The 25,415-nt window shown below is 37.3% G+C and overlaps 1 protein-coding gene across 1 annotated transcript in view; it reads right to left on the bottom strand.

The window, feature by feature from the left end:
• Positions 1-24,253: 24,253 nt before the first annotated feature.
• Stpg2 (sperm tail PG-rich repeat containing 2) overlaps positions 24,254-25,415 on the bottom strand; it is a 427,622-nt gene continuing 426,460 nt past the window's right edge. Inside the window, exon 14 of the mRNA XM_048456939.3 lies at positions 24,254-24,681. Within this exon, the coding sequence (XP_048312896.3) occupies position 24,681 (1 nt within the window). The 3' untranslated portion in view covers positions 24,254-24,680. The remainder of the gene's footprint in view (positions 24,682-25,415) is intronic.

The raw sequence follows: 25,415 nt of genomic DNA on the forward strand, positions 1-25,415 counted from the left end.
CCTGAGCCCTAACAGAGTGCTAAACAAGAGTGTTGATTCCCTCCAAAGCCACAGCCCCAGTGTTTCTAGGGCTTCTTGGTTGTTTTTTCCTCTTAAAAGTCTACATCATATTCATACACCACGATGCTTGAGAACCAAGCCTCTGACACATGAACCCTGAAGACACAAAAACCTCAAAACCATACCACTGGGATTCTGTGGAACGTTAAGACATACTTACATAACTGAACGTCAAGATACCCTGAGGTATCGGTAGTTTTGCTGAAGTTTTGCTTTATATACTAAGATGCAGAATCAACTACAAGTCTGGTTGTGCAGAGTTAGCATAGCAAAGAAGGACAGGAATTAACAGTGAAAGCCAAGTGCTTGCCTTCCAAGGCCATTTCTTCCACTTGCTAGGTACTCATATTTACTTGGGAGACACTCTACTTACCGTGTTTTGGACCGCTCTTCTGAAAATGTAATTTTTCAATAAGAACAACCTTTTAGAGCTGTTTTGAAGACGAACACTTATGACATGTTTAGGATACCACCTGGAATTATATAAACAGCACTCAGTGTACATTAATAGAGAAGTTAAGCAATTTCTGTGGTTGATATTGTTGCCTTGTCTTTTGACCTTTGCCTGTCAGCATATATTTCTCTTTTAGTAATTTCATGTACCAAAGTCATTAGTGGCTGACCTGCCTTTGGGGGATTATATAAATGATATCATAAGGGCATGCTGTAAAAAGAAATAGATGGGATGAAAGAACTTTAAAAATAAATTTCTTCTGTTATTTTCGGAGAATAATTATCCAAAGTCAGTGCTCTGTCTTCTTAATGTTAATATAGTCAATGGAGTCCTCCCCAGGAAAACTTCCGTGTAAAGACTCAATTGGCAGAATATTCTGTTTCTCTTAATAATATTTTGATATATCTATGATCCTTTCCTTTATATGAATATCACATAGTATTTCACCAGAGTATGAACACTCTGAGTGGCCTAATAGAGTGTGCTCTTACCATGACAAAGTAAGAGGCAGGGAAGTTGCAGAGGAAGCTGAAGTCAACACTGTGTTATTCACAGTCAGCTCCATTTCCACACTGAGGACCAGCACAGAGTCTTGCTACCAAGATAAAGGCATCATTTGAGAGATGGTAGAAAGGTGTTTGCTATGTGACAAGAGCAGAGCTGAGAGATGATAATTGTGTCAAGATGGAGACCAGGTTTGGAACCCTCCAGTGCTAATGAAGATTTATTCACTAGTGACAGTTGATCAGATCTTCTGGGTGGGTGCTGAGATTTCATTAGTTAAAGACATAAAGTAGTCTGTCTGATTAAAGAGGCAAGGAACAGTAGGGAGTACCCATAAATTACTATGGCTCAATTAGGTGCAGACAGTTTAGTGAGTGTTTATTAATAGTACAAAGGAATATTTTCCAATTAGATTAAAAGGTTTAGAAAACAACAGTTACAGTCATGGTGATTTAAACAGAACTCTAGAATAATGCATCGTCAGAAACTTTATTGATTAAAATTGAACTGGCAAGTTATTTGTAGTGTTCATTGTTTATCAGTAGAACTCCTGGTGTGAAGAACAATTTTTCTCACAAGATCAATGGGAGTACTGAGCTAATTTCTTCTTGCCCTGAAAATTGATAAGAACATAAAGGGCAGCTTGACCACTCCTGAAAATACCAACATGATTTATTCAGGCTAATCGTCAAAAAGGTGGCATTGCATAAATCACTGGAGATGGTCATGCCACACAAGGCCCTAAAGGCTGGTTTTGCTGTCATAGTAGGGCCACAGTAAGAAGCCTGGGATTTAATCAGAAAAGTCTTTAGCTAGCTTAGCTGTGAGCAGCTATCTGAACATTGGAACTGGTAAGAAATCAAGGAAAGGCTGCATACATAACTTCTCTGGTGATGACCACTAGAATTTATGAGGTTAGTTTGGTGGAAGGAAGCATGAGGTACAGTCCAGGACTTCTTTTATGTCATCTTGAAGTCTCCAAATGACATCCATAAGTACGAAATAAGCTGGAAATTGTTTTACCTGATCTGAGGTCTTAGAATCTGTGTTTCACTGACCACAAAATTAACTATGAAAGGAAGAAAAGAAAGGCAAGGAACTGATAGTTGAAATCTATGGATTCTTGACAAACAATGCACTAATATACTTGTTACAAACTTACAATGTGATTAAATGTGATGTGGGATTCCCCTCTGTATGTTGTGAATATGTTTTATTACCATTGGTCAATAAAGAAGCTCCTTTGACCTATGGTAGGGCAGAATACAGCAAGGCAGGCAGAGATAGAGGAGGAAAGAAGGCCAAGTCAGGAGATGCCTTGTAGCTGCCGAAGGATAAATATGCCAGAACCTTACAGGTAAGTCACGGCCTTGAGGTTATACACAGATTAATAGAAATAAGTTAATTAAAGATTAAGAGATAGCTAGGAATATGCTTGATCCATTGGCCAAACAGTGTCGTAATTAATATAGGTTTTGTTTGATTATTTGGGTCTTGGTGGCAGGGAAATGAAAAGCTGTCTCTGTTTTTAAAAATGTATTGCAGCAATCTGTTTGGGATCCTAGTCTGTTTGGATGCTCACCTTCCTAGGCCTGGAGGGAGGGGGGAGGAACTTGAACTTCCCACAAGGCAGGAAACCCTGACTGCTCTTTGGACTGGAGAGGGAGGAGGAGAGGGAGTGGCAGGGGGAGAGGGAGTGGGGGGAATGGGAGGGTATGGGGAGGAGGGGAGGAAGTGGAAATTTTTATAAACAAATAAATAAAAAAATAAATAATAATAAAAAAATAAAAAATAAAAATGTATTGCAGCAATCATGTTAAAAGAAGGAAGTGTGTTGTTCTTTTCTAGTTCTACAGAAAGGAACAGGAAGGATGTTTGAAAATAAAAGGCATACAATTAATTATCTATGTAAAAGTATCTATTATACACCTAAGTGGAAGTATAATTATACATACATAGTTAATGAAAATTTTCCATCTGGGATGGAAATCTTCCTTCCAAAAGTCAAAGACAAACTAACAAAAATCCCTCCAGGGAGGAAAAACTCTGTTTTGAGCAGTGGATCAGGTTGTCCAAGAGAGTCTCACATCCTTATAGTTTACTGATATCTTTTGTTGACCCCATAAGGAGAAGGCAAGTCCCTATTGCTGAAGACACCAAAAGGTTCCAGAACTGCTACTGACCTCAAAGTCTTCTCACCAAGGACTAGCTTTCAAGGTACCAGATGACCTCATAAAGGTTTCCAAAGCAAAGACGCAAACTACAGTTGCTCCCTACTATGATAGGTATGTTATGATACCTATGCATAATAACAAAAACCAGTATGACACAATAACCCTAAGGGTACAGCATGGCATGACTTCTTTGACAGTAATTAACAGTTCTTTAAGTAGAATTGAACCCCACAAAACAAGTGATAAATCATGCTAATAATTGACAACTAAGTACTCAAGCAAGTGAAATGATGGATCTTGGAGGAAAGTCAAAAGCTGACCCTTGTTCAATAGCATAAACCCTAACTCCAAACTAAACATCTGTCCCTACGGCCATAGGTAAGTATAGTCCTCATTCCTCACTAAGGAAACTCCCCTTTGCAATAGATAGAGACCATTATAGAAAAGCACAACTTATCAAAACCAAGAGTTGTGCAGCCAAGTTCCAACTTATACATTTATAATATAACTCCAGCACCTATGACTCAGGGATCATTGCAGAAGAGGGAACAGTAAGATTTTAGAACCCAGAGGAACAGGAAATTTCCTGTTTGATTCTAATTCCTAGGAATATTAAAAGCTACACCCACAAAGTCTCTATATTATAATATTATAATATAATATTTCTAATGAGAAAAATGGCCATGATTTTGAAAAGGAGCAAGAAGTATATATGGGAAGGTTATGAGGGAGGAGATGATAAGAGAAAATGATATACTTACATTATAATTTCAAAAAATAGAAGACATAAATTTTAATTAAATGATAGCTAGTAGATAATCAATACTCCGTTTCCAAATCCATATTGAAGAATGTTGTGTGTTTTGCAAATAGCATTAACACTTGTGGTTCTAATCTTTCCCACATACTTTTTTTAACTTTGCTTTCCAAACTAATTATGAAGCAGGAAGCTGCAGTTTGAAACATCCAAAGGACAGAAATAGCACAACAAACAGGCACTCTGTTTTCAAACTTAATTTATTTGCCAGAAAAACTTCATAGTGAATCACTTTCATATTGCCATTAAGAAATTAAGATCTTGCTCTCTCTTTCTCTCTCTCTCTCTCTCTCTCTCTCTCTCTCTCTCTCTCTCTCTCTCTCTCTCACACACACACACACACACACACACACATATACACACACCTCGGATATTTCAAATAAAGCTTCTTGTTTGAAAGGAAACCTGACCTGCTGATCCTAGCCTTGTAAATATATAGTTGTCAACTCCATAAAAGATGCCATAATGATATAAATTTATCTGATTAAACAAGAAGTGCAGAGTAATCAACTTACAAAACTAAGAAATGACAGAGACTCTTGAATGCTTGACAGTCACTGCAAGGTTTCTCAGTAATTTTTGGGCATACATCTTTAGTATATGGGCCCAAGATATTTGAAATATTTTTCTGTGAAGCAGCAATTTTTGAAGGACTGTCCTACCATGTCTTGGCAATGTTTGGTGGTTGCTTTCTTTTGTGTTCTGCTTGCCCAGTTTGGACAGCATACTGTTAGCAATTGAGGCAAAGAGAGTTGATTACACAAATGGCTAGCTTTTGCAACAAAGATAGCAAACTCCATATGTAAATTCTTCTCTGCCAATCATCCTCTTTAGAAGTAGATTGCTGCTGCCATAATCAGATGTGCCTCAATCACATGAAAAGCCTAATGTTATTATAATACTTAAATGCCATGTTCTGTGGTCTTTAAAATGTTTGAGTATCACCTATCTATCTAAAATATATCTCTGTATGCCCTTGAAAATGTATCTAATATGACTATAAGTTTGATTATTATAGATAACTACTAACCTGAATTTCTTTATTATTCTAAATAACTTTCAAGGAATAGAAATTTACATTTTTAAATGAGCTGCCCATGTATAATGCCTTGAAAAAGAAATAGAAACATATAATACAGTACAACAAAAAGAACAAACTTATATCAATATATAAAAATCTACCAAATGTAAAATATTTGAGATTAGTGGTTGTTCAAAAGTTGACTCAACAATCCATCCTTTTATCCCATCATTTCTATACTATATTCCCCCTTTTTCCTTTAGAAAGAGCTCCCTGAATCTAACCTCTTTTGTTTAGCTTTCTCCCTGACCATGGCAAGTAACAATTTGTAACTAATCCCCTTAAATGATGACAAACATTCATAACCCACTGAATGACGAAAAACCACACACCTACCTCTTGAAAATGTGAGTGTTATGCTTTATAGACTAATTCCTGTTGTCTAGGGGGGTTGCATCTTAGGGGATCTGAGAAAATTAAAATAATTGTCAAGTCCTAGGAGAGCTAGCTATAATATTTATTGACCAGTCTCTGTGCAATGGAAAAAATGCAAGGCTTACTTGTAGTCCTGGCAAGAATAGTCTGTGAAGCTGGATCGTCTCAGTTAGCAGCCTTGAGGCTGTTCCAGCTAGAACTCTCAGGAAACTGCAACTGACGTGATCTGAGAGGCTGAATCCCCTGGACCATCTACTTTTACTGGTTTCTGATCTCTTTGCTCTGAAAACACAAACTTTCAAAGGTAACATAAGAATCTGTACTGACACAAGTAGGGACGGTGTGTTCTACACAAGTCAGCCAAAGATGACTCTTTGTTTTATGTTTGAGCAGTTAAATATATGCCACTTGTCTTCTAGTTTTTTAAGGTTTATTTCCTTTGTCTATAGCCAGGATTCTCAGGGGTTCTCCCACAACCCCAATCAAATCTGATCTGTTTCAATCTTGAATGAATCCACAGCGTTCTTTTGTGGTTTTTTTTTTTTTTGGCAGAGTGTAGAAACAAAAGCATAACCTCTTCCCCAATGCCACATATTTTTGACTTCCATTTTCAAGTTAAAAAATCTTAAAACTATTGATTTATTGGTTTAATTTAACATTTTTCATAATACAATGTGTCTCAGCAGGTATTATTTGCTTATAATCAATCAAAATATACAAAATCAATAAGACACCATATAGGATCCAGACTCTCTGTGTATTTTCTCTCTTCACATGTCTTATCCTTTTTATATTATTTTATTTAATATTTTATTCTCTTTAGAGACTTTATCATATTATTTATAAATTATTTTATGACTGTCTTTACTCTTTTTCTTTTCTTTGTTAAGCCTTCACATTTTTAAGCATACTATAATGTAGTCAGAAGGTTTTTTTTGTAAAGTTTATTAAAATATAAAAGTTTCCATTTTCGCCCCTCCTCCTAACACCCTCCCACTTCCCCCACTCCCTCTCCTCTTCCCTCTCCATCCCTAAGAGCAGTCCAGGTTTCCTGCCCTGTGGGTAGTTCAAGTTCCTCCCCGCTCCCTCCAGGTCCAGGAAGGTGGGTATCCAAACAGACTGGATCCCCAAAAATCCAGAATATGCAGCTGAAACAAGTCCCAGAGTCATTGTCAATGGCTTTTTAGAAAGACTTCAGACCAGCCACATTCAGGGAATCCAGCCTCCTCCAGAGAATCTGGTTGGATCAAGCACTCCTTCAGTCTCAGTCAACTGGCCTTGGTGAACTCTCATTAGATCAGTCCCCTTGTATCAGTGGGTGATCGCTCCCCTTGCGGTTCTGATTTCCTTTTTCATGTTCTTCCTCCTTCTGCTCCTCCTTTGGACCTTGGGGGGCTCAGTCCGGTGCTCCAATGTGGGTCTCCCTCTGCATCGCCATCCATCGCCGGATGAAGGTTCCCTCTGATCTTGCCCTCCCTGCTCACGTTCTGGAAACAACCTAGATGTCCCTCAATAGAAGAATGGTTAAAGAAGGTGTGGAACATATATACATTAGAGTTTTACTCAACGGTAAAGAACAATGACATCTTGAATTTTGCATGCAAATGGATGGAAATAGAAAACGCTTTACTGAGTCAGGTAAGCCAGACCCAAAAAGAGGAATAATGTATGTATTCACTCAAAAGTGGATTCTAGCCATAATTAAAGGTCTTTGAGCCTATTATTCGTGATCCTAGAGAAGCTAAATAAGAAGGTGAACCTGAAGAAAATGCAGGTAGTTTTCCTCCTGGAGATTGGAAATAGACAAGAGTTCCAGGTAACCACGGGTGCATGGCGGGGGTGGGAGGGTAGTTGGAAGGGGAGAGGGTTAGAGAGAAGGGAGCAGGGGAGGAATGGGAAATGCTCGGGGGACTGGGAGGGGGGAGGGAGGAAGGATAGATATGGGTTCAGGGAAGAATATATCTCAACTATGGAAGTCAGTTTAGGGTTTACTAGAGACTTGACTGTAAATGGGATCCCAGGTCCAAGGAGAGATCCCCAGATTGTTCTCTGGACAGAGGAGAGGGTGCCTGAACTGGCCTTGGCCCATAGCCATACTGATGAATATTTTGCTTATCACCATAGATCCTTCATCTGGCAATGGATGGAGATAGAGACGGGGACCCACGTTGGAACACTGGACTTAACTCCCTAGGTCCAAGCGAGAAGCAGAAGGAAGAAGAATGTAGTCAGAAGTTTTGTCTTCATCTGGATCGGTCTTTACTCAGCTATTACATAATTCTCTGATCACATGAGACAAATCTTAAATTATTATCTCAGTTGTAAAGTAACTTAGTTTAGCACATGAAACTGGCACATGGTGCTGACAGATAGTGCTGGTGGCTAGCTCTAGCCCACTGGCAACGGCAGTAGTTGTGCCTCTGTATGCTACTGAGTCTATTCAAGAGACCATAGTCAGCATGAAGCATCATTTTACTGCGTGTTCTGAATTTTCTTAAAACTTTTCAGGCCTTATGTGGATATATGTGGTTAGACATTGGGTACCCAATGTAGACGTATTTTTCTTTGGGCCACCACCTCACAAAATATGACACGGAGACTTATTATTAATTAGGAAAGCTTGGTCTGCAGCTTGGGCTTGTCTCACTAGCTCTTATAACTTAAATTACCCTATTTCTATTCATCTACATGCTTTCAAATGACTCATAACTTTTGCCTCTCCCCCTGTATGTCTTGCTCCCTTTGTACCAGTTGGTGACTCCAACTTTTTTCTTCCCAGAGTTCTCTCTGTTCAGAAGTCCCTCCTATGCTTCCTGCCTAGCTATAGGCCATTTATTTTTTATTAAATCAATCACAATGACATATCTTTATACATGTCAAATATCTCATGACACTTTACTTCTGAGAAATCTGTACTTATAGTTGGCAAATAAGCACATAATGCCTTACATCTATCTACTTATTTTTGAGATAGGGTCTTTCTGTTTAGCCCTGGCTGTCCTAGAGTTCTTTATATACACCAGAAATTGCTTCAAATTCAGGGAGATCTTCTGGCTCCCAAGATATGGTATTAAAGGTGTGAGCAGCCACATCTAGTCTGTACTGGCCTTATAAATCTTGGTCTATTTCACCATTGTGGCTACATTAAAAAGTCATCATTATATGGATTTTTTTGTTCACTAAAGTCTTGTTACCACATCAACATTGAGAAAACTTTCTGATCCAATCATCATTATCACCTAGAAAGCTTCATAAAACATTCCTTTCTGAATTCTACTCTACTCTGAAATTTTTACTCAGGAGGGATAAGAATTTATATTTTTGTAATGTCTTGAGTTAAGGAAATAATTCAGGCAAGTCTGAGGAATGATAAATCTTCTGAAATTCATAATTTTTAATAAATATTACTCATTTAATACATTGAGCAGCCATGATTCTCTGCATTACTGCCATTCACTTAAAGAAGGAGCTTTTCTTTTAACTCCAAAACCAGGGCACACAGACAGCCTTAGTTAAAATCAGTAGTTAAAGCAAATGACATAAATGCAGGAGAGGCAGAACTCAGTGTGCAGAAGAAAGTAGCAGCTGTGAACCACTGAGTAAAAATGGCTGAAATACTCTAAATGCTTTAAAGGCATTTGCAAACAATAATTTCCAATGTATATTTGGGTATAAGGAGTTATTACTTATCGAATAAATATACCTAGATATAATAAAATTGTGTTTTAGCTAAATTCTTTCTTCTAAAACCTAGAAGGTTAGAATCCTAGAAGTTCCAACCTCTAGCAGCAGAATATCTCCTATTATGAGCTGAAGGTTATTGTGGAGGCAAACAATAGGCTGAACATGTTATATTGGAGTACAGTGGTCTTCTAACCTATTAGAGAAGGTAGCTTTAGGAACAGGAAATGAAGCTGCAGACTTGGATACAAAGCACACTTTGAGATGGGGACAGAAGTCAGAGAGTACAACAGGAGTCTGGAATCACCACAAGCTGTCTATTAGCCACTAGAAGGAAGCTAGGAGATTGGCAATGACCAAAGCTAACTCTTACCACCATGAGAGTAACTTGAACTCAGTTTTATTATCTGCAAAACTACAAGGCAGTTCTCTGCGATTGTGGTTTTGTAGGCTGGCTTTCTTTGCTTTATGTTTAAAAACCACCTATGAGTGAGTACATGTGATAACTGTCTTTCTGTGTCTGTCCGAGCTACCTCACTCAAAATAATGTTTTCTAGTTCCATCCATTTTCCTGCAAAATTCAAGATGCCATTTTTTTTGTGCTGTGTAGTACTCCACTGTGTCAAATTTTTCTTATCCATTCTTCAATAGAGGGACATTTAGGTTGTTTCCAGGTTCCGGCTATGACAAACAAAGCTGCTACAAACATAATTGAACACATGTCCTTGTGCCACGATTGAGCATCCTTTGGACACTAAGAAAAACTTACATAGATATAAACTACATGGGAAGTACAAAGTATAAAAATACAAGATCTCCTGAGTAAATTGGGAGCATGGGGACCTTGGGGGAGGATTGAAGTGGGAAGGGGAGAGGCAGAAAGGGGAGCAGAGAAAAATGTAGAGCTCAATAAATATCAATAAAAAAACTACAAGGCAAATGTCTCTTTTGTTTAAAACACACAGATCTCTTTATTCGAACAGCTCTAGAAAGATAGTGTAAATTAATGATCTGCTTAGACTATAGATTTTAAACATAAAGCAGTCACAACACTGTACAGAAAAAGAAATCTATATAAAAGAATAGTTCACAGCACTGTCATTGAAGGAGTAACTGGTCCAGCTCAATTCACTTTGTTCTTGTCTGGCTCAGTTTTTGCTTCTTTAATATTTCTCCCAAAATTCCTCTTTCCTGCCCTTACCTTAGATTCTGGGAAGAAAGGGTTTGGTTAGTAAGCATCTTTATGATGTGACAAAGATAACACCTAAAGTCCAGAGAACCTAATGAGACACATCATCCCCCAAATGAGGCATTTGTACATGATGCTGAGGCTGCACCCTAGAGCAGGAATTATCACATTAGTGGGATCAGATTACCTCTCATAGGCAATGAAGACTTTTTGAGAGGCCCTGCAGAACCAGAAGTAACACAATGATTCTCTAGGCCACCCTACATAGGACTGCTTAACTGTGTATACATCTTGCCCCAGCAATGATCCTTGCTCTGTTTAAACCTGACGTTCAAATCAGTACCCTAATGACAGACTGGAGGTCACTGAACCCTTTATCTGTCCCTCCTCCCAGTGCAGCTAGATTGGTTCAATCTCCTTTAGCTGCCTTTCACCAATACTCTTCTCTTTAATTGACATAACTGGGACAGGTGGCTCAGCCTCCTCTGCTGGGACTCCCTAAGCCAGGACTTCTGCCTTAAACCCCCAGAACATAATGAGCTGTGAAGGACAAATGCAATATTGTTCCCCAATCTAAGCTCTGAAGGCAAATTCAGAGAGACCTTGATAGGAAGCATGCAGAATTTAGTGTACATTTGAAAAGGATGATACTCAGAGATTAGTTCTTTACTAATTATGTGCAAGAGAAAGATGGCTTTGCAGATTTAGTAGTTTGAATCTTCTAAGTGTGTTTAATATACCTGTGCATATTTCCAGGTATTTCAAAAATTCAGACAGTCACAGTGGGAAGGGAAATACTATGTTTATTCTTTCACGCTCTCTAGCACTCGGCCAAAAATGGTGCCCCAATGGTCAGAGAGAGTTAATTCATATCCCAGATGCCTCACTCTCTCCCTGGGAGTAGATCGCTCATTGGCATGACAAGGTCATTCTTCATTTTAACCATTACCATGGCATTTTATATTGTCAAGCACTATGTGGTTTTGCAATCCTTAAAATCCCCTAGTGAAGTAGAGGAGGTGACAAATGCAATTATGTCTGATTTACAGACCAGGGAACTGGGGCTCAAACAAGAGACAAAGCCATCATTGGTAAGGGCCATCCCAGAAGACAAGGCGAAGGTCTGTGTTCATCACGTGAAGTACAGGAGAAAAACCTAAGGGATATCAGCTATGCATACAGATTCTTGTGTTTCTTGGAACTTTAGCTTCCCACCCAAGCTGATTCTTGTCAGCAACCATCTGTCAAAGACTAAACGTACACAGAAAGCAGAGCACAAATTTATGTGCTGTGTGTTACCATTTTAGCTACTCAAGATTAAAGGTGCATATAAAATTAAAATGAAATCCATAGTAACTTAGCATTGACTCTGAAACTATACCAGAGGAGTGAAAACCAACCTTCTTTACTATTTATACTGCTTTGACAGCAAATAGTTAGAATAATCAAAACAGAGGTCTCAGATTGCTTGGGAAAACCTGAAAGGATGCAGCTCTCTATTACTTAGTAAAATTCCATCTAAAATATTATATAAACTTGGAAATACCACAGTTTTTAATTTGTTACTAATGTTAAGATCAACCTGTGATTAAGCATTCCAACAAGGGCATTTTGTCTGGATACTGATTGTCAAACAATGCTAGGCTTTTTGTCGTGTTTGAGGGAACTGCACTCCTAAGATCTCAGTCCCTGAAAGTGGATAAGAATTTAAAATGAAGAGTCCGAGAAACCCCTTCAGAGTGAGTCAACATTTGATTCTCAACTGGAATCCGAGTGTTGGGCTAAAGGTCAAGTGCTTGGCTGAGTTCCACACTTCTGAGGTGGAATGTTGAACATTTCATGTCTATTTTAAGCTAAATCCAGAGATGCAGACAGCCAAAGGAGATGAGACTTTATATAATTTAATGTTTACTTGCTTTGGTTTCATAAAGTTTCAGATGTTCTAACCCAGTTTCCCCCTGCCAATCAGAGACCTAGTTTGCCTGATGTCCCATTGATTCTAGAATCAATGACAGTACTCTGGTGTTTAAGACTATGATTGCTCTTTCAAAGCGAGCTGGGCAGGAGAGGTGGTCCTTTGGAGTCTGATCAATTTTTACCACAATGAAGTAGAAGAGTTAAAATCAATGCGATGACCTAATTATGATGAAGTTGTTCAGTTTCTACTGTTGTAAAGATGCACAGGTTGAATTTACAGTTTGGTGGCTGACAAATGCAGGGGTAACTGGTGCAAACCTATGGCACCGTATACAACAAATTTGTTCCATTAAACTTACAATTTAATAAAGGAACACAAATTAAAATTGTATTCTGCCATCCAGTTCATTCACTTTTATACATTACAGAATTCCCGTTATTAGTGGAATCACGTAGTATATGATAAGCCAAGTAACTTACTGACTGAAGGAGCAATTAATACTGTTCAGTCACATATATGAGCTCATCCACAGGCATGAGCTCCTGGATACTGATACATTAAAACAGGATCTTACCTATCATAAATACTTGACAAGAGTTGTTGTTTGAAGAAAAAGCTAAACTTTTAAAGACTTCAAATGATTCCTTTATTTGTAGGACATGCTTTCATTTTTCATATTTTTTATTTTAAAAATATAGTCTTCATTTTACACACCAACTCCAGTTCATCCTCCTCCCCTTCTTCCACTCCCCACCTCTTCCCCTTCCCATCTCCCATCTTACCATCAGAGGGGGTAAGGCCTTCCTTGAGGAATCAACAAGATCTGGGATACCAACATAAGGTAGGACAGAGTCCCTCTATCCCATAGCAAGGCTATGCCATCATAAGGAATGTGCTCCAACAAGCTAGGTCATGCATCTGGAATAAGTCCTGGTGTGACTGGCAGCCCCCGCAAACAGATCAAGCCACATAACTGTCACCCACATTCAGAGGGTCTAGTTCAGTCCCATGCAGGTTCCCCAGCTGTTGATCCATCGTCCCTGAACTCCCATTAGCTTGGGTGAGCTGTCTCTGTGGTTTTTCCCATCATGCTCTTGTCTGCCCTTGTGCATATGATCCCTCCTCCCTCTCTTCAACTGCACTCCAGGAGCTCAGTCCAGTGCTTGACTGTGGGTCCCCTATCCTTTCTTGATTCTACCCTCTACTCTCATACCCAGTTCAATTTTGTCTTTCTTGTGCTATCATTTCTTTTTAACCCTCTATACACCTTCACGCTACCTCACCTGTCAATCCAACTTCATGGTCCCTTAGTGATTTCCAGACCTCTGTGGTTACTCCACATAAAACACACACATATCTTAAGAGTCAATGCTAACATCCACAGATGAGAGAAAGCATAATAACACCTGTCTTTCTGGGTTTGAGTTACATCACTCAGTATAATTACTTCCAGCACCATTCATTAGCCTAATAATTTCATTTCTCTTAGTAGCTGAATAATATTCCCTTGTTAAATATAGCACATTTTCATTATATGTCCATCATTTATGGACATCTAGGTTTATTTCTTTTAATAGCTATTGTGAACAGAATGGTAATGAGCATGGATGAGTAGATGTCTCTAGAATAGGATATGGAGTAGTTAAGATACATACTGAGTAATACAGCTAAATCATGTGTTTTTAGCCTTTTGAGGAGCTTCCACATTTCATAGCTACAAGAGTTTGTACTCCCAGGAACACTGAGTAAGTGTTTCCCTATCTCATCATCCATACCAGCATCCATACCAGCATTTGTAAACAATACTATGTATATATGTTTGTTTTTAACCTCAGCTATTCTGACTGGTGTAAGATGAGATCTTAAAGTCATTTTAATCTGCATTTTTCTGGTGGCTAAGGATGTTGAATGCTTTTTAAATGCCTTTCAAACATTTGTATTTTATCTTGGAAAAGCTCATGGCTTATTTCCATGCCCCATTTTTATGCTTTTTAATTATGACTTTGAGATAATTATGTCATTTCTCCCATTCCTTTTTAGACCTCCAGATAGTAGCCTTGTGTTGAATGTGCTGCAGGCACAGGTCTTTTCTCATTCTTAGGCTGCCTCTTTCACTGAAAGGGGGTATCCTTTGCTGTGCAGAAGCTTCTTAGTCTTAGGAAGTTCCATTTGCTTTTCCTCTGATATAGAATTGCATGTCAGGTTTATATATTTTCTTTTGTCATTTATATTTTAGTACTGTATCCAAAAATCTAAGGATGAATCCAAAATTACATTTTTTTCTAGAGTTACATAGTGTCAACTGGTTTAAATCTTTTTTTTTATTTTGACTTAAAGTTCATACTTATTATGAAGAAAGGGCACAATTTAAATCTTTTGTATGAGAGCATCCAGTTTATTTAATAAGGAAACTACTTTTTCTCATTGGATGGTCCTGGTACTTTGATAAAAGGTAGTTCATAATAGATTTTTTATTTATTTCTGCATTCACAAGTCTGTTCCATGGATCTAAATATCTTTCTTTATGTCACAACAGTATTGATTTTATTACTATAGATTTGTAATAAGTTTTAGAATTAAAATTTAACTGAAAAGCTTCATTGTTCATTGTCAAGAATAAATATTTTAAATTTTATACAAATTTTAGATTTCTCTCATGCATAAATCATTTAGTGCTTGGTAGTAATTAGGCTGATTTATGTTGTGTTTTGGCAAATTATTTCTATTTAAAATAGGACTAAATGTTAAAATTCATGAGTCCAGGATAATTTTTCACCTCATTAGCTTTTTGATTTGATGTCTTATAGTTTTAATTCTTATTAAATATTTATTATTATTTCATTTATTTTCATGTTATTACTTTTTTAACTTAATCTACCTCCTGTTTTATTATGCTTGTCCCCCTTAGACTCTTTTTAATACACAGATTTAGAGTAGTTAGATTTACAGAAAATTTTAAATATATTCATAGTATACAAAAAAGGCTAACAGCCAATTTTGGAGTTCTCTGATGTAATCCCATCCCATTGAAAGACTGAAGCAGAAGGATTACTATTTCAAAGTCTTCCTTGGCTTCATAGTGAGCTCAAGACCAGCTTGATTAACTTACTACAGACCTTGTATCAAACTAAAAAATTAATACATGGTTTAGGATGTATCTTGTTGGGAAATGCTTGCCTGGCATTTGCAAAATCCTGGGTTCAACCCCAAATACTGAAAAACCAAACCAACAATGATATAGGAAGAGAGGAGAGGAAGAAAAGAAGAAAGGGAGGAATAAATTGAGAAAGGAAGCAAAAGAGTAAGAGAGAGAGGGAGGGAGGGAAGAAGGGAAAGAGGATGGAGTAAAGAAGGGAGAGGGGATGGAGTTCCAGGATATGTCCACAGCCACTGTCTTGGTATCCAGATGTGACAAGCATTGCTATGATGTCACCATAGAAGGTCTCACATCTTGGGTTGTATTCTTTTTTCCCTCCTTTTATTGACAAGAGATTCTTTTCTCACATGAATTACACTAATTATGGTTTCCCTACTTCTACTCCTCCCAGTTCCTCTTCAGTGCCTCTCACATCTAGATGCTACCCCTTTCTGCCTAACATTAGAATTACAGGCTTCTGGATCCATATCTATCACCATGCACAAAACTCAAGTCCAAATGGATCAAAGACCTCAACATAAAGCCAACCACACTGAACCTCACTGGAGAGAAAATTGGAAGTACACTTGAACACATTGGCATGGGAGACCACTTCCTAAATATAACCCTAATAGCACAGACACTGAGAGAAACAATTAATAAATGGGACTCCCTGAAACTGAAAAGCTTCTGTAAAGCAAAGCACTCAGTCAATAAGACAAAACGACAGCCTACAGAATGGGAGATCTTCACTAACCTCACATCAGACAGAGGTTTGATCTCCAAAACATACAAAAAAACTCAAGAAATTGGTCATCAAAAGAACAAATAATCCAATAAAAAATGAAGTACAGACCTAAACAGAGAACTCTCAACAGAGAAATCTAAAATGGCTGAAACACACTTAATGTTGAACATCCTTAGTCATCAGAGAAATGCAAATCAAAACAATTCTGAGATTCCATCTTACACCTGTAAAAATGGCCAAGATCAAAAACACTGATGACAACTTATGTTGGAGAGGATGTGGGGTAAAGGGAACACTCCTGCATTGCTGGTGGAAATGCAAGCTGATATAGTCCCTCTCGATGTCAGTGTGGCGATTTCTCAGAAAATTAGGAAACAACCTTCCTCAAGACCCAGTAATACTACTTTGGGGTATATGTCTAAAGGATGCTCAATCATGTCACAGGGACATGTGCTCAACTATGTTCATAGCAGCATTGTTTGTCATAGCCAGAACCTGAAAACAACCTAAATGTCTTTCAACTGAAGAATGGATAAGGAAAATGTGGTACATTTACACAATGGAGTACTACACAGTAAAAAAAAAAATGACATCTTGAATTTTGCAGGCAAATGGATGGAGCTGTAAAATATCATTTTGAGTGAGGTAACTCAGACATAGAAAGAAAATTATCATATGTACTCACTCATAAGTGGTTTTTAAATATAAAGCAAAGAAACCAGCCCACAAATCTCAATCCCAGAGAACCTAGACAACAATGAGGACACTAAGAGAGACATACGTGGATCTAATCTACATGGGTAGTAGAAAACAACAAGATCTTCTGAGTAAATTGGGAGCATGGAGACTTTGGGAGAGGGCTGAAGGGGAGGGGAGAGGCAGGGAGGGATGCAGATAAAAATGTAGAGCTCAATTAAAAAAAACAAAAAAAATAACCTAGAAAAAGTACAGGCTTCTAACAGATAATAATAAAGTAAAATACAATAAGATAAAACAGAAACTATCACACTAAGATTGGACTAGACAAACAAACCAAAGGAAATGAGCCCAAGACAAGGCACAAGAATCAGAGACCCTCTCATCTGCATATGCAAGAGTTCCATTAAAACACTAAACTGGAAGCAATAATCTATACTCAGAGGACTACTGGTGAAGACCCATGTAGGCCCCATTTCACCAAAAGAGAAATATAAACACCATGCCAGCCATAAACCCTTTGATCTATCCTGCCTGCAAGATATGCTAGGGTGAGGGTACAGTAAAGCTTGTGGGAGTATTTTCTTTGTCTTAAAATAAACTGTAAGATCGAACCCATACCTGACACTGCTTGGATGACCAGGAACAGATGTCGGTTAGCCCAGGAAACTAGGATAAATGCAAATATTATTACACTGGACTAAGACAAAATGAAACAAAACAAAGTGATGAAATGATTCCTTATGAATAAGAAACTGTTGCTTCAAAAAATACAAAAAAATAATGTTATAAAAGAATAAGCAAATATGGTCAATAATCAGGAAAGATTCACAAAATAAAATTAAAAGCATAAGGATGATGAGGTAAAAATGACCAAATACCACATAAATAATATGGGATAATTTTATAAATTAGAAGCAAAAATTATGAGCATTTAATTCTCTATCACTAAAGAAAAAGAGACCAAGGGCTGAAAATTTTGTTCAGTGATGATCATAGGGAACAACTAAATAAGGAAAACGAATCATGTGCAGGTATAGGAGACTAGAAACTGGGAATGAAGCAGGATTCAAATACACGCTCCATAAACTAATTCAGCAATGTGTGCAGAAACTAAATGAACATCATTACAAACCTGTGAGCCTACCTAGCTGAAACACAGAAAGCACCTGAGGTCTCAGGTACAGTGTGAAGTAACTTCCTAAAATATACTTTATAAATAGTAAAGTAAGAACACAATTTATGCTATCAATGGCCCCTGACTTACAGTGAATTATGCTTAAGGAACAGCCAAAATTCTCTTAAATAACAGCAATGGATAAGTGGCTAAGAAATAACACAGAGTGGTGTGGGAAAACTGTATTCTGTCAATTATGTTTTAAATAAACACTGATTGGCCAGTAGCTAGGCAGGAAGTATAGGCAGGACAACCAGACAGGAAGTAGAGGTGCGGCAATGAGAACACGAGCATTTGGAGAAGAAGGAAGCCCATTCCTCCCCAATCCTGTTCAGACACCAAAGAAGTAGGATGTGATCTGTCCCATTGAAAAAGGTTATCTATGTTATCTATCCAAAAAGGTTATCTATGTTAGCCACGTTGCTAACATAGATAAGAAAAATGGGTTAATATAAGTCATAAGAGCTAATACAAAGCCTGAGCTAATAGGCCAATCAGTTTATAACTTATATAGACCTCTCTGTGTGATTTTCCTTGGGAGTTAATGAATGTGGGAACCTGGCAGGACAGAAACCCCAACAAGCAGGCCTATATGTTACAACAGAACCTTCTCTTTAAGGGAACATATGCTGGATCAATGCATTTAAAAGTTATTTATCAGAGTCTGTAAATGTAGTAAGTAGCACTCAACATCTCATGGGCATTTACATGGAGAGGTGAATTCTGCCTCTACCAAAGCTAATGTGAACACAATGGTGTTCAAAAATCTAAATGCTTAAATTGGTAGATATTTTATTTATGAAAGAAATAGTTTTTCATCTATAGAAGTTTTTAAACATATGCCATAATTCATCTGAGACTTAAAACAATTAATGTTATTTTTAAAAAAATTATTTCATAAACTTTTTTGGTATTCCTATGGTGGGTAGATGCTGCCATACAAAGCTCCGTTGCTGAGTGCTGATGTCACCAGATAGCTCTGTTCCATCAGACACTTCAAGCGATTGACTCAGTGGCAAAGAGCCACCTGGAACAAGATCACATTCATTCTAGGGTTGCTGTTTCCAAAGTAGGGTCGCCTGCTTAACCCAACCGCGTATTTCTGCAGTTCCATCCCATTTCCAGATCACCCTAGAAAGAAACAAGGCTGCCATAGAATCTAGAGCAATGCCTCACTTCTTCCTTGGCCCCTGTTCTCTCCTTCTGCATTCCCTTCTCAATGTTATATTCCAACAGCCCCCCCCCACACACACACCATGTTAAGCTGCATAGCCAAGGAAAGCAGGCTACAGAAAAATTATTTTTTAACCAAACATAAGGTTGAGGCCTCCTGGCTATTCTCCATCCAGTCTGGCGTGTTCATTGGTATCATTCTTACTCAGTTCACATTTTGGTGGTCATGTTGGTGAGGCTTTACGGGTATAGCTTCTGATGTTATAAGGAGAAATAGTCTCATATCCAACTCCCTGATCCTCTGACTCTTAAATTTTTCTTCTCCCTTTTCCACAGAGTACCCTGACTCTTCAGTGTAGAATATTTTGTAGGTGTATCTATTGGGACTGACATCTGCAGTTTCATTCTGGTTTTTTTTGTTGTTGTTGTTTTTTTTTTCTGGTAGATCCTCGTCTGATTCGTTCTTTTTTTATTCACTTTTGTTGATCTCTACATTTTTTTCTGCTCCTCTCCCTGTTTCTCTCCTCCCCTTCTAACCTCTCCCAAAGTCCCATGTTTCCAATTTACTCAGGAGATCTTGTCTTTTTCTACTTCCCATGTAGATTAGATCCATGTATGTCTCTCTTAGCTGTGATTTTCTGTAGTAGTCTCTGTCTGCTGCAAAGAGTGGTTTCTTGGATGAGGGGTGAGGACTACACTTAACTGTGGGCATACGGACATGTTTATAAATCATTATTAGGATTTTGCTACTGTAGCAAATTAGCATCTGTATATTCTTCTCCAATAACTATGACTTCATTAGCACTGAGTAGTGAGTGAGGTTTCCAGTACCAGGCAAGGTATCTCTCTTGTGGATCAAGTTTCAGGTCCAATGAGAGAACTCTTTGTTCAACACCAAGGCAGGTGTGCAACTACTGCACCCTTTGTGCCGTGCTGATAGTTGATGTGGAGCAGAGGTGTCATAGCTGGGCAGGACTGCTGTTTGCCTCCTTCTCAACTGTACAGAAAACGACAGGTAACTGGGTAAAGTTTGGAGCAGCAGAGGTGGGCTTCTCCAGGGAATAGCACATCAATTGGTGGTCCACTGACAGTTGGCCCTAACAGGTTATATTTAGGAATATATGCATGTGCAAGTCAATATATCAATGCAATAACTATTAATCTTAAATAGAGGTCATGAGTTTGAGGAAGAGTGGGAAGAGCTACATAGGAGGGCTTGGTGGGAAGAAAGAGAAGGGATAAATATTAGATAATAATAAATAAGTAAGAAAATAAATAAATCATTAGTAATAGATGGTAGGAGGAATTAGTTTTTTAATTAAAAGTCATAGATAATATAGAACAGAGAATTAAGGTTCAAGCTATTTAAATACAGAAATCAAAGGAAATAGGCATGAGTTTATTTTGAATAATTTTATCGATTGTTTCATAAATTTTAAGATGTTTCTTCTCCATGTATATATGTACTTTTCTGCTGGTAGACAAAATGAAAAATATCAATAAAATAAAATACAGGCATAAAATGTAAGAGCAGGGAAAAATAAATTCTATGATTAATTTATAGCACTGGCTCACCCGTGGTTTGTTTCTGTTTTCATTTCTGATATTAGTTCATAAAATTGCTCTAATATTAAACATAGATTTTTGCTGACTATAAATCACTCACAATCCTTTTTGCTTCCAAAAGCTTATTTTAATAGCTAATAACTGAATACATCTTCTGTAGCTTAAGTAACTACATCTAAAAATTCAAGTCGCTTGTGAGTCTCACACATTTTTTTTCAGAATATTTGAGCAGATATAGCAAAATATCACAAAAAAAGAGCTCAAACAGCAGAAACTTTGGCAGTTCAAAAGATACTTATCATTGGGGTTGATTTTCTGGGGCTTCAGCTACACCCTCACCTCTGCCTTTATTATCATATGGTGCTCTACTCTATATGTTTCTATACCCAAATTTGCATATTTTACAAGAATACAGTTACACTGAGCTAAACCCCAATCTGATTACCAGCATTCTCCATCCTACAGGCTGCTAATTGCTTAATCACAGAAAATGTGCTTGTGCATAGGGCTCCAGAGACTCTGTTTCCTCTACAAACGTAACTGTCATAGTGAAAATTCAACTTCATGATTCTCAAGATCCCGCTTATTCCTGCTGTATTTCTTTCAACATTGCTTCCTTCTGTCTCATATAAACCATATAAACTACAATCCTCTTTCAGAAAATTTGGGCAGCTCAGAACATTCAAAATACATTTTATGGTTTATAATATTCTTTAAATTATTCTTTTAAAAATGCAAGCTCCACATTTTGCAGAAAGATTTTCATTGTCTTGTGAATTCTTTTCTTTATAACACATGCTGTGACATATGAAGTTGTTCAGCATCCGTGATGGAAAACCACTGATGGCCATACTAAGATATTCATGCTTTAGCCACAGACCACATACACGGGAGATTTCATGGCTAGGACATAAGGTCTAGGGCTCCTCTCAATTATCTCATATTTTTGAAGTATTTTCTAAAAATCATTTTAGTTCAATTTACTCAGTTCAGTGGAAGAATACTTATTCATTCATGAATTATCCTCTTTGTTATGTTAATCATTAGTGATTCTTCTTAGATACATTAGTGAAGATGTTTGCAATAGATTTTCTTGAGTCAGAATACACTGAAACATCTCCAAAGTGCTTGATTTTTTCGAAAATTGCATTAATTTTCATTATATGGATAAGTCAATTCTGTCTATGTCATTTCTGTAGCTTTTGTCAAAACTCAAAGTGTCAATGATCCTTCTGAAATGTAAGCAATTATTTAAGTCATTCTTTGTGACTGATTTGTTTTCCAAAATACTATTAGTAGTAGAGCATCTACCAAGATTTTGACATTTAATATTTAAACCTCCACTATGGATGTGCTAAATAAGAATATGACAGAGCAGAAACCAGAGTAAGAAAAGAAAACTGAATTTTGAGAATGATTGAGAGAGAGAGAACTCTGTAAATCAGCAAAGAAGTGCCTGGAACCCTCAAAAGAGGGAGAGTTATTTAGAAAAGCAATACAAAGGAAATAATACAGATAGTTCCAACTATAACCTCACTCTTCCGTAGGGTCCATACCATTTTTCTGCTAGAGAATAAGCAAGCAGAACAGGATCAACAAACCCCATCATAGCAGCAGGCAGGGACCTCTAAATGCTGACTGAAGAATGCCATGGTCACACAGTGCATCCATTCTGGGGGCTGGCGAAGTTTCCTATCTGTTTTGCTACCTAGGAATATACTTTATAAATTTTTCATTCTATAGAAGACAAATTGCTACAAATGTCACTTCTGCTGCACCTTTCCTTTGGAACTGCAGCTGTGCCCTGATGGGAGCAGAATCATGGGCTTGTGTACCCTTGTTCAGTATCTTGTTGGTTTAGGTGTAGTCGGTTTCAGAGCCACAAGCTTGAGTCCTACTCAGACTTGCCCTTTCTGTAACTTCAGATTTATAAATGCTGGTGCCATGGAAACTTCTGACTGATTAAGGGTCATAGAGGAAATAAACTTTACATCTTTGGGCTCAGGAACCACGCATGCTGAGATTATAACACTTGGCATCATTGATACTTTTCTTCAGGGATTTGGAGATAGATAGTACTACCACACAATTGAGACTATAGCAGATACTGGGATGTAACCAAGTGTCACAAGTGTTCACTTCATTGAAACTTGGGACATATATGCATGGGGTCCTATATCCATGGCAAAATTATACAACTAACTTCATTTACTACCATAGTCTAGACAAATGATATACTCAGAGAGACTGACAGCATTGAAAGATGAAGAAATAACATCAGAGCTAAATGTAGAGATCCATTATTACCAAGTTAAAGCACCCACCCCACTGATGTCCTGTATCTCACCTAACAGCCAAACTGTTTTTTTCAGAAATGCTACTCCATAAAACGGGAAAATGTGACTATCAAAGCATATGAATGTACATCAGCGCAGGAAAACACATATAAAAGGAAACATGGATTCTCCAAAAAAGAACATCAGTAATTTTCAAGTATTAGATTTCAAAGTGAAATATCCAAAAGAGAATTCAAAAAAAAGATCCCAAGAAAATGCAGTGAAATGCCAAGAAAACACAGATAGGCAATACAAATAAGTTTTAAAAATACAGTTATATGTGAATCCGAAATTCAACAAAGAAACGTACATATTTTAAAATGTCAGAACTTTGGAGCCTAGTTTGGAATCAATGTGATAACATTTGTTCTTGTCTTATATGGCAGACTAGAACAAAGAAAAGAAAGTATTTTGGAATCTGACAAGTCATTTGAATTAATCTAGTTAGATAAAAGAAAGGAAGAAAAGAAAGAGACGGCATGGGATGAGATTTTTTAAAACTGGACAAAACATATTAGCTGTGATATAATTAACTGAATCTTCCCATTATAATAAGTTCAGAAGGTCAAGAAAGGAACTAAAAATTTAAATGAAATAATGACTAAAGATTTTAGAAAGTTTAACCAATATGGATACCCATATATAAAGCAGTTCTAAGGAGCAAAACTGAGTAGATTTACCCCAAAATGGACTGTCACTTTCATGTGTCGTGCTCACTCACATGTCATGTTCAAAATTGTAAGAAAGAGTAAAAAAACCATGAAGAAATTCCCATTAGACTTCCAGTATGGTTCCAATAGAAAGTTCCCAGGCTAGCATCAAATGCTGCCAGTCATGACGACTCTACTCAGCAGAATCATCCTTCAAAACTGAAATCAAAATAAAGAATTTCTCAAATAACCATAAATTGAGGAAATTCATCACTATTATATCAGCTCTATAAGCAATACTTACTTAGTCTTGTCCTAGGGATCAAAGACAATACTCACATGTAACATGTGCAGAATTGTCTTAAGGCTCCCCATAAAGGTATTCAAATAGTGTTGCTACACAAAATCAAATCAATATACATCTTCCCAAACATATAGGCCATGGAAAAGAATATGTCACAATTTAATAACTTTTTCCTGATGTTTGTATTTGTACATAAAATAAACAGCAAATGAAACAGGGTGAATATTCCTTTTGTGATTATTTGTAATTTTATACTTATAGAATTTCAGAGACACAAAGCATAAGAAAATCAACCAGGTAGCTAGCCAGCACACAGTAACAGCATTGTTTTGTTTTACATGTTGGTGTTCAGAACGTCAACACATTTTCTAGTTAGAGAGAGATTCTAAAGTTGAAAAGAAAAGCTTTGCTCAGTCGTCTTTATTTATGTCCTGTGGAGGCATCAACATTATGTGTTCAGAAAGAATGCAATGAGGGAAAAGAATTAAATGTGTTACAGCAACAAATGGTTCTGGACTAGAGGTTAGAATGGAAGCTGTTCTTTAAGCAGTTGACGGATGACATCATAACGTAGGAAGAACGTCTCTGTGAGGAGACTGTCAGCTTACCCGTCTGTTGAAAGATGTTACCTTTGTGTTACATCTGTGAGGAGAGAAAAGTTGTTTAAATAACTGGTACCTCTACTATATACATCTCTACTTAAACCCAAATATTCTTTCTCATTATGTCTTCATTATCCCAAACAAGAAGCCAATGTGGCTGCTCAGTCAAACATCATAATTGTTATAACATCATAATCAAACATCATAAATGTCATTACATGCTCTGTTTTAAAAACCAAATTTATTAAGTATCTTCAAGTAGTTGCCATAAACCTGACTTTTGGGGTTGTCCTAATGGTCTATTGGAGACATGAGTTTTCTAAAAATGGATGTTACTGTGTGAGCTGTACCTGAAACTGTGTGTTGTATTGTAACAGCAGTTATATAGACATTGCTGCATTGTAATGGCAGTTACATAGACATTGCTGCATCGGAACAGCAGTTACATACACATTGCTGCATATACAAATTGTAGCACATCTAATAAGATGAACCTCAGAGAGAGTGAAAGAGAAAACATCAGCAAATGAGCACTTAAAACTTTCATGGTCTAACTTAATACACTGGATTTTACCAGGGACAAATGGTATGGGAGTAAAGTACAGTTACTTATATAATGTACTTGCAGCATGTAAGAGGTTCTATTAGGGTTCACCTGTGGAGAAACTCTAGTCTATGTCTAAGCTTTGTGTCTGCGAGAGTACACATAACAAACAATGGTTTGACACCTTCGTGGCCAGGAGCAGTTGGACATAGATTATCTGACACAGGGAA

The sequence above is a fragment of the Myodes glareolus genome, chromosome 17 (assembly GCF_982192425.1).
Source record: "Myodes glareolus chromosome 17, mMyoGla1.1, whole genome shotgun sequence".
Lineage (NCBI taxonomy): Eukaryota > Metazoa > Chordata > Mammalia > Rodentia > Cricetidae > Myodes > Myodes glareolus.